Source organism: Pogona vitticeps, chromosome ZW-PAR, assembly GCF_051106095.1.
Source record: "Pogona vitticeps strain Pit_001003342236 chromosome ZW-PAR, PviZW2.1, whole genome shotgun sequence".
Lineage (NCBI taxonomy): Eukaryota > Metazoa > Chordata > Lepidosauria > Squamata > Agamidae > Pogona > Pogona vitticeps.
Window position 1 is genome coordinate 2,652,232 of NC_135800.1, and position 10,269 is coordinate 2,662,500.

The 10,269-nt window shown below is 45.8% G+C and overlaps 1 protein-coding gene across 1 annotated transcript in view; it reads left to right on the plus strand.

Annotated features, from left to right (window-relative positions):
• The first annotated feature begins 450 nt into the window (after positions 1–450).
• Positions 451–10,269, plus strand: part of BARHL1 (BarH like homeobox 1) — a 21,726-nt gene continuing 11,907 nt past the window's right edge. The window contains exon 1 of the mRNA XM_020794932.3: positions 451–3,154. Within this exon, the coding sequence (XP_020650591.2) occupies positions 2,695–3,154 (460 nt within the window). The 5' untranslated portion in view covers positions 451–2,694. The remainder of the gene's footprint in view (positions 3,155–10,269) is intronic.

Sequence of the window (10,269 nt, forward strand, 5' to 3'; positions counted from 1 at the left end):
TGTAACGCCCGGTAACTTCTCACTACTAGTTCCTCCTGCATTTCCGTTCCTTCCTTTCTGCCTGTCACCCGACCTCCAGCCGTCTGTATCGCATGCGGCACACCAGAAATTCTGGAAAAAAAAAAAACATATGAAGTCAATTATAATGTGGGAAAGCGCGAGATATAACAGAATTGTTAGTCTTCCGGGAGCCACAAGACTCTTCGTTGGGCTTTGTACCAACAGGACTCTTCTTACTCTCGGCTTCTACGTCAACCCTACGCAGGCTGTCATATGAATATTCCTCTTATTTAGGATCTTAGCTTGGTATTTTTCAACCAAATCAAGCACACCTTATGATCTGCGTCCAGTGACTCTAGAAAGCTTACACATTTTTCCCTAGGGAGGAAACTCACTGAAAATTATTGAGATTTTTCTAAGTTTTCCCAGACCTGTGTTTAAGGAGGGGTGTGTGAGTGAGATTCCCTTATTATAAAGAAAGTGCTCAAAAGGATCTCTGTGGATGTACAAGAGGTAAACCCACCTATGTTCGTTGTTTTTATATTTTAAACCCTTTTTTCCTCGGAGGATGTGCTGATGAATTCAAATCTGGGTTCCAAATTAAGATCTCTATGGAGGATACTGTAAAGTTTTATTTTCTAATTTCTTCTACGCGTGTCTTCCTGGATTCAGTAAAGCTCACATCCGAATAGGTGGAGGTGGGAAACTTATATAAAAACTGGCTTGTTCCCAGGTGAGAGGATTCTTCCAAGAAAAAGATCTCTTTTTTTTTTTTAAGGAAAAAGACAGAAACTAAGGAAGGGGGTGGGGGGGGGATGGAAGCCAAACAGAAGCAAGAAAGCCAAAAAATCAAAATAAAAAAATCCGAATGTGTTTTCTGCTCATTTAATCTTTCCAATTTGGGTCTGTTAACGTTGCCTTTGTTATTTTTTTAAAAAAACAACAACATTTTTCTAAATTAAAATAAATAAAGGCAGTAAACAAAGAGGGAAGAAAAAGGGGGGGAACAAAAACACATTAAAGCTTCCTTGTTAGGAGCGATTAACAGTTTTAAAATTGCTTGTCTGGTCTTTACAGAGCTTTTATATAATTAATCTTTTCTTTAATACAAAAGAGCGAGAGAGAGAGAGTTACGCCGGCTGTAGCTATTTTCAAAACCCTTTTTATCAGCGACAATGATTCAGCTAATTCGAGACCAAAAATAACTCTCTCTTTTTTTAGACTGCGCCCGAATTCGCATACCCCCGCAGACACAGAAATCGGTTCCACCTCCTCCCTCAAACCCCACCGTATTACTAATCACCCCTTTTAGAACTTCATCAGGGGCGTAATGATAGGAAACAGGGTGGAAATTGCCCGCTAACAGTTGGATCTGGGCTGTAATTAATTCAGTGTCTCTTTTAATCAAACCGAGGAGAGATCAAGTTCCACGAGTGTGTGTGGCTTGTGAGTGTGTGTGTGTGTGTGTGTGTGTGTGAGAGAGAGAGTGACATCACCCTAAAAGCTGGCCAGCCAATCAGGAGGGAGGGAGGAGAACACGTGGAGTTGGGCTCCTTGGGTTTAATAAATTAAAAAAGAGAGAGAGAGGAAGAGGAGGAAGGAGAAGAAAATTCCAAACTAAAGCGACACAAGTTGAGGGACGTGTGTGTGTGTGTGTACGTGTGTATAACAGGCAGCAAGGCGCGTGTGCGTTGAATTTTCTTTTCTTTTTCTTTTTTGAAACAGAGCAACGTCTTGCCAAGCGGAGCTGTCCGTGGTGCTGAAAGGACGCGCGTCCGGGACTTTTCGCCTCTAAAGCATCAGGGGGACTTTTGCTTTTCCGTAGGGTGGCGGTGTGGTCTCGATCCTATGGTGCCCGCCTCGACTTTTCCAAAGGCGCTGAATTTTTTTTCCACCCATCACCCATCTTATGGGGACGGGGTGGCGGCGGTTTGGGCTTCTCCGCGCACAGACGGGATTGGAACCGGATCGCAAGCGCTGTCCCCGGTCCTGAGAAACCACCACCCCCCCCCCCTCCGTCGGTCTCCCTCCCCAAAGAAGGCTCGCCTCGGTTCTTTTGTAACTCCGACCTCTCTCTCTCTCTCTCTCTCTCTGCGTCTTATCTTCCGCTCCCGTCCTTCTTAAAGACTGGCTTAAACTTTGAGGGGCAGTTGGGAGAGCTCTCGCCGGTATTTTTTAGTTTTTGTAAAGTCTATGGGTGGGTGGGTTGGGTTGGAGGGGCTAGTCTGAAATGGAAATCTGATCCTTCGCACCTTTACCTGGGAGTCAACCCCCGTTGAACCCAGTGGGGCGGATTTCGAGCAATCATTTCTTTGAGTTATGTTGTGTTTTTTGGTTCCCAAGTAAAACCTGACTTTCTCGACCTCTCCACTTTTTGATGATCGTTCTCTCTTTTACTTCGCCTTCGGTTCTCGTTCGTTCTTTTCCTCTCTTTTGCCTGCCTTCCTCTCCCGCTCCCTTATTTCTTTCCCCTTGCAGCTCGCTCAAAGGCGGGGGGTTCCCAAGAAGATCGCCCACCTCTTGGATCTTAAATTTTTGACTCCAGATTGTTGCTAACCGGACTTCCTTCGGATTGAGATCCGCAGCCTCCTCCGCCTGGCTCCGTGTCCCTCTGTGACCCCCGACGCTGCCGCCGCCACCCGACCCACACCTTGGGTTTGATCCGGACGGCCAGTCAATGTCACCCTGAAAGACATGGAAGGATCCAACGCCTTTGGGATCGACTCCCTCCTCTCCCATCGACCGGGGAGTCCCGCCCTGCCCAAAGGGGACTCGCTCATGGGCGAAGGCCGGTCCCCCTTGGAACTCAGCCCCCGCTCCGAAATCAGCAGCGCCTGCCCGTCTCCCCACTCGCCCGGGAGGGACTGCTTGGAGACGGTGCCCCCCCGGTCGGGGGTGGCGGTGGGGCTCGATCCTCACCTGCCAGGCGGACAGATCTCCGCTCCTGCGCAATCCAGAACGGTGACTTCTTCCTTCTTAATCAGGGACATTTTGGCCGATTGCAAACCTTTGGCAGCCTGCGCCCCTTATTCCAGCACCAATGGACCCAGCGCGCAGGAGCCGCCGGTTCGAACCCCGGCCAAGGCCGGCGAGGATTTTCGGGAGAAGATGGATAAAGGCGGGAGCAATTCCTCTTCCGATTCGGAATATAAAGGTAGGAGAACTTGCTTTGGCAAACCCACAAACAAAAGCCACTCTTTAGTGGGGTGATTTTCACTTTAGTTCACAGCCCTTCCCTTCTCTCCCCCCCCCCCAGCCCTCTCTCCCTCTCTCTCTTCCCGGCAAATTTTTATTCCTTGCACCAAACTAACAATTCTCTTGGAAAATTTTAAAAAATTAAGCAGTTCTTTTTGGGGGAGGGGTTAGTCCTGCCTTTCCAGCTCCCCACGAAGAAAGCAAGAAAGCTCGATCCTCAAATATCTGCAGCACAGAGGTATATTTCTCCTAAACATGGAGGTTCCCAAAAGGGTGTGTTTCTTTTTAGAAAAGAAGAGGAAAACACAGTGGGCCTATATATAAGCAAGGAAAGGGGCGCGAGCTTTGTATATACATGTATGTGTCATTTTTATATTTAAATTACATTATAAATGTTGCATTAAAATTATTATAATATTGTATTTTAATACAGAAATAAAATGGAAGAGTATAAATCTATAAAACCATATATATTATTTATATCTGTTATATGTTACATATTATATTACACATCTATTATTTTTAAATATATAAAATCATGTCTGTATCTATTTCTGTAGCTTTATCTATAGGTATATGATTTTAGAGATTTAGATTTTATAGGTTTATACTCTTCCATGTCCTTCTTATGCTTTCCGGGTCAACCTGAAACGAATCAGTCATTGCCCATCAGAAATGGTTTTGAAATGTTCGGACTGAAAGGTCGGACTGGCCTGGGATCGGAGACCAGGTTTTGTTTCATGCCTTTCATTTCACCCTTGAAGAGGCCCCCAATCCGAATTCAAACCGATTTCAGGGGCCCCTGGTTTGTGAGGAAGGTCCGCCTGCAAACACCAAATCTGTGGGTTTGGTGAACCTTTTTCTGGAGGGGTCCAATTGTCTGCCTTCTCGTGCGCAACAGATAAGGGTAGACAGAAACACCACGTCCAGACGTGCAGAGGGATACACGGGGGTTTGGCTATTAAATGCGAATGAACCCGACACATAGATCAATACCCGTCGCCAAGTCTTAAGCAACGCATTTGGGAGCAATAATAGGGATCCGCTGTATTTTGGATTTTCCATCCACTAGAAAAGATGGGAGGGGGTTCAAGCTGTCTTTGAATTTTACCTGCCTCTTGATATATTACTTTAAATTTGGAGAGACAGACGATTTCCCTTCTTGATCAGATCCCTCCACCCATCTTCCTTTGGATAAGATCATTTCCCCATTTATTTTGTCGGAGGTAAAGCCAAGCAAAAAAAAAAAAATTCCTTCTTTCAAAGACAGCTCGATTTTCCTCCTGCTTACACGGGAGTAAGCCCCCATGGAGGTCACTGAGCCCTTGGATTTTTTTTTTCACGGAGAATGCTTTCCACACCGTTTGCTCTCGGGTAAATAGATGCAAAGAAATAAGAATGAGTAGTCAATTAAATAAATGCAGCCTTACTTGGAGGTAAGCCCAACAGAACGGTCGCTGGATCGAGGAAAACTTAAATCAGCGGTAGGTAAGACTGCAACCACGATCCTAGGTCTACTTTTCTGTGGTTTACTCAAAAAGAGTAAGTTTACATGGTGATAGATAACTTTAACGAATAATCGTTTTTATTGGCTTGCTCTCGATAATAGTGGCTTGTTAGCCACTATATTGGAAGCTGCGTCCTCGAGTGAATAACTATAAGTTTTATTTTGTGCAAATAGGCGAGGCCCTTGTGATCTTGGGGGAAATGTCAAGTTCTCAGAATTTTTACTCCTTTCTGGTTGAATTGGAAAATGGAATTTTATTTCGGAAGGAAGGAAGGAAGGAAGGAAGGAAGGAAGGAAGGAAGGAAGGAAGGAAGGAAGGAAAGATTTTTTTAAGGGTCTTGCCAATGATACTAAATCTTTTCCCAACTAACTGAAGAAATAACCAGCCGGAAAAACAGGATAATTCTTGAATGTGTAGGTAACATGGCGCCACATCTTTCTGTTTTAAGACACCCATCATAAACCCACTGGGATTTAATAACTGAAATATACCGTTTTTCCCTGAAATTCCGTAATTATCTTGTGGAGAAGGGAAAAAAAAAAGATTTCACACCGTGTAACCAAAAACAGAGAAAAGTCTAAAGTCTCACTACTCGGCCTCGGTCACTTGGAAGATTTACTCCAAGGTAACGTGGCCCCGAACTACATTCCCCAGGCAACGTCTTTTGGGTTGGCTTGGGTGGGATTTCCCCTCCAAGGAGAAAACAGAGGGAATAAGAAAGTGGTGTAAAAAATTTACACTCTCGCTTTCCAGAGAGCCTCCCTTTTTTTTTAATTACGCAAGCACAGCTTAGAGTAGACCCCATTGAATCAACCGGAGAGTCGTGAGTCCAGGCTTCGGTAAGTCCCATGAACTTTCAATGGGTCTACTCTACGCCGGGTACTTGCCAAAGAAAGACCCTCTCCAGACGGGTCTCCTCTGAAGCAAATCCTTCTGCGTCCCATAGACCTGGCTACGGAGGAAGCGCGCCTAAGGAGCGCAAAAAACCCTGAGCCAGACCGCTTTCACTCCGGAGTGACTCCCAGTCGTGCTGGGTTGGGCTCAGGGCAACGCCAGCTTCCTGACCGTGTTTTTTTTTAAAATTAAAATTTAATTAGTGAAGAATCAGGTGGGGGGTGGCCCCCTCCCTCCCCTCTACTTCTGTTCCGTTTTGGGGCAGAGGGTGAGACACCCCGACCTTTGCCATGGGGCCAGGCCGGTCTCTCCCCCCCCCCGAAGGCTGGGCTGGGGGGTCCCTTCTTGAGGGGCTGTTTCTTGACCTCTTTTGTCATTTCCCCCTCCCCCCTCCCCCTCCCCCCTCCCCCTCCCCCACCCTTGAAAAGCGGCTTGGTCGGCATTCATCACACAAACACACATACACACACACACACACCAATTACGCGTTGTGGCTTTTGCCTCCTTGCATGGAGAACGGAATGAACGGTCAGGGAACCTCAGAAAGGATCGGGGACTTCCCCCCCCCAAGGCCAAGGATGTAACACACACCCCCGCGCCCCCTTTCTTTCTCTCTCTTTCTCTCTTCTTCATCCTCCTCCTCCTCCTCCCCCCCCCCCGCGTCTCCCTGCGCTTTTCTGTCCTTCAGACTCGCGTTTCTCTCTATCGCGTTTCTTTCCTCTATTTCCCGTTCGCTCCTGTTCCCTTTCCCCGAATTTTGTCCTCCTCCTTTCCCTGATCATCTAGGCTTATCTTTCCATCCCATTTGCCTTTCTTTCTTTCTTTCTTTCTTTCTTTCTTTCTTTCTTTCTTTCTTTCTTTCTTTCTTTCTTTCTTTCTTTCTTTCTTCCTTCCTTCCTTCCTTCCTTCCTTCCTTCCTTCCTTCCTTCCTTCCTTCCTTCCTTCCTTCCTTCCTTCCTTCCTTCCTTCCTTCCTTCCTTCCTTCCTTCCTTCCTTCCTTCCTTCCTTCCTTCCTTCCTTCCTTCCTTCCTTCCTTCCTTCCTTCCTTCCTTCCTTCCTTCCTTCCTTCCTTCCTTCCTTCCTTCCTTCCTTCCTTCCTTCCTTCCTTCCTTCCTTCCTTCCTTCCTTCCTTCCTTCCTTCCTTCCTTCCTTCCTTCCTTCCTTCCTTCCTTCCTTCCTTCCTTCCTTCCTTCCTTCCTTCCTTCCTTCCTTCCTTCCTTCCTTCCTTCCTTCCTTCCTTCCTTCCTTCCTTCCTTCCTTCCTTCCTTCCTTCCTTCCTTCCTTCCTTCCTTCCTTCCTTCCTTCCTTCCTTCCTTCCTTCGCCTGGGTGCGCCTCCATTCCTTCTCCTGCCCCCTCATCCCTTTCTCTCCTCTGGCCACTTCAATTTTGTCCTCTTTCCGCCTCCTTCCCTCTCTTTTCGTCCTCCTTCCTCCTTCTTGGCTTTCCCCCTCCTTCTGCTACCGCCCTCTTTCCCTCCTCCACTTTTCCCTAACCTTAACTCTGCCCCCAGCCTCCTTCCCTTCCGGATCTCTCTCTTCTCCCTTCCTTCTGGCTTGTCCCACTCCTTTGGCCTCTTTCATCTGATCTCTCCTTGGCTCGCTTTCCCTTCCTTTCTCTCCTTCTCGCTCTTTCCCTTTTGCCCTATTTTTCTACTTTATCCCTCTTTCCCTTCCTTTCCCCTCTGTCCTACTTTTCTACTTTATCCCTCTTTCCCTCTCTCCCTGGTTTTCTTCCTTTCCCCGGTTCTCTCTCTCTCTCTTTCTCTCTCTCTCAACTTTTTCCCACCCTGTGTTGGCCTTGATCATCCCATCCTCCGTGTCCCCCCTCCCTTCTCCTCTCCCCCCCCCCAGGACCACCCCCACCCCCCCTAGCCAATGTCCTCATAGCCTCCCCCCCCCTCCCCAGAGCCAGCAACTTTCCCTGCCTAGTGCTCAGATCTGCCCTTCAACCCGAAAGAACTTCGCCGGCTTTTCCTGGGGAGTTTTCGCTTTTGTTTTCTTTTAAAAAAACTCCTGCCAAAAAAAAAACAAAGAAATTAAAATCCACAGAGGTCTCAGGCCACTAATTCCACGACCGACCTCCCCCCCTTTTTTTTCCCTCTCCCCCCCCCCCTTTCCCTCGTTCGCGTCTTCCATGAAAGAGCGTCTCATGTTTAAGAGATCTTCTTTTGCTTTCGGACGCCTCCGTTGCTCCTTGAAAGGGTTTCGCCCTCCCTGGTGGCTCAATTAAGTGGATTATTGTCTTTCTACAGAGGAGAAATCAACGCGCGTGGAGGATGAGCCGTGTCGCTCCTAAACCTTCCCACAATGAAATTTACCATAAACCCCCGATTTAAAAGAAAAGGGAGAGAGGGGGAAAAAAACACTAATGCGTCCAATTTATATAAATCGAACCTTGCCCCCTTTAAAAAAATTACATGTATATAAATGAACATAAGCTCTTTGAAAGCAGAGATAAAGGAGGTAAGAGCGAGGCCAGGGGGGGAATGTAAGAAAAGAGAAATATCGGAGCCACATATCTCTGTCTTTGCAAAGACCGGTTTGCCTGCTTTCGCTTTGCGCCAGGTTGGGAACCTCCGCCAGAAAGCTGTCTACACGCCATCCAACACGAAACCGAATCAAAGGGATCGGTTTTATTAAAAGAATTATTTTTTAAAAAAAAAAATCCAAATTGGGGAAAGAAGGAACCCGAAAAATGGACTTGGGGGGGTTAAGGATCTGGAACATTATTCCCTATTTCTGTATTCCTTTAACTTGGGTCTATGACCGCATAATAAAGAAAGCATGGGTGGTTAGAGAAGAAGAAGAGGAAGAGGATCAGAAAGAGAAAGAGAATGAGAGATTGAATAGCAGAATATTTAACCTCCCTTGTTTCTTAAATCTGACGAGTATGCCAAACCGCTGTGCCTCTTTTTGGCTAGCGTTGATGACCTCAGTGTTTCTGGGAACCCCAAAACAGACATGGTCTCGGGGTGTCGGAGAATTCACACGAGTTATTCTCCTTGCAATGATCCAAGCTCCATCCCAGACATCTTTTGGTATCCACTGGGCAGAAAACTTAATATATTTCTGCTGAGTTTTCTTCTCTTTTCCTGGGTTCTGAAAGAAACCAAGATTTCGGCTTGGGGATTTGTGCTAAATGCAAAGTTTGCATGTCCCTGTTTCCCTTTAAAATTACTTCATATAATTAATTTTTTAAGGGATGACCCGTCCTTCCAAGAGGTCCGTTTTACTCCAGCTTGGAAAAAAAATTATAATAAGCAATCCTGTTGAGGAGAGGATATGGCATAGTGGGTAGTGGAAGAGACTATTTTTTTAAAAAGAGGAATTAGTTTCAATCATGGATAAGCTTATTGGCTGACTCTAGCGTAAACCCTAGAGTAGGCCAAGAAGGGTATTGGCTGACTCTAGCGTAAACCCTACCTGGCAAGGCTGTTGTGAAAGCATAAAAAATTAAACATTCAGAGGAGTTGTTGGAGGAAAACACAAGGATACAAATGAAAAGACCCTCAATTACAATTATTTAGTGAGACTTTTTTCTATTCTTGCTTCTGGTCCGTTAGTTAAGATTTTTCTCTGCCCATATGGCGCCAAGCGGCAAATTAAGCCAGATTTATTTATTTTTTTCCGGAAGGCAGCCAGTGTTTGAATATATCCTTGGAATTCTTTTTTCTTTCGAAGTCCAGGTTATGAAAAACTTTGGGGACTAACAGGGAGCGCCCCCCCCCGTCCTACCCATCAAGAGAATAATGGAATAAAAGAAGTGATTAAAACACGTTTTAATGGAAAGCAGCAGGGGAAGGGTAGAAAAATCTGGGCCTCCCCCTGCGAATCCATGCATGCCGACTTAGAAGTAAATTCCCCAAAGTCCAGAGACTTTCTGGCAAGTAAATGTGCCTAGGATCGGGGCCCCATCAGGAAATATATTCCGTTTAATTCAGGGACATTTAACCATTTGAGTGGACCAGATCCACATTTAATGCACAGGGATGTGAACCCAGGATACTTTACTTCAGAGTAAACCTGACTGAACGCAGGGGGATTTATTCCCTACAAAATATAGACTGGATCGGACCCTATGAGTGGATGCTTGATGGCGGTGGTTTAGCAGGAATTAGGGCTATTGCCCTCAATAAGATTTAACCCACCTCCCCAAAGTAGACATGGCTCTCAAAAGAGAGCAATTTCCCTTTGGATCGGGTCCTCAGGCAGGTAGCACGTGGCACCTAGTGTTTTCAATGCGGGCTATTATATGGGCCGTCCCCCCAAAAAAGACTCAAACAAGTCATTTATTTTACTTCTGCTGGGGGGGAATCCGTTCGAATTTTCTGTTTCTTATGCCCCCCCAAAAAAACTCAATTGTCTTTAATTTATTTTTATTTATTTATTTTTTAGTTTCCCCCTTCGCTTTGAGAAAAAGCATCCCATTCCTCACTCAATCAGTAATTTCGGCTTTTTTACAAAAAATAAATAAATCTCGGAATGTATCTATCTCCGTTACAAAAACTTTAAAGCAGGGGTGGCATAATATCTGAATTTAAGATGAATTTGTAGAGTCAGATGCTTCCCTAAAATGGGAAGCAGCGTCCACTCTTTATTTTCCACGGTTTCTTCCTAAAAATCAGAATATTCTCTTTCATTTGGGCTCGATTTCCAAACGAGTAGCATGTCG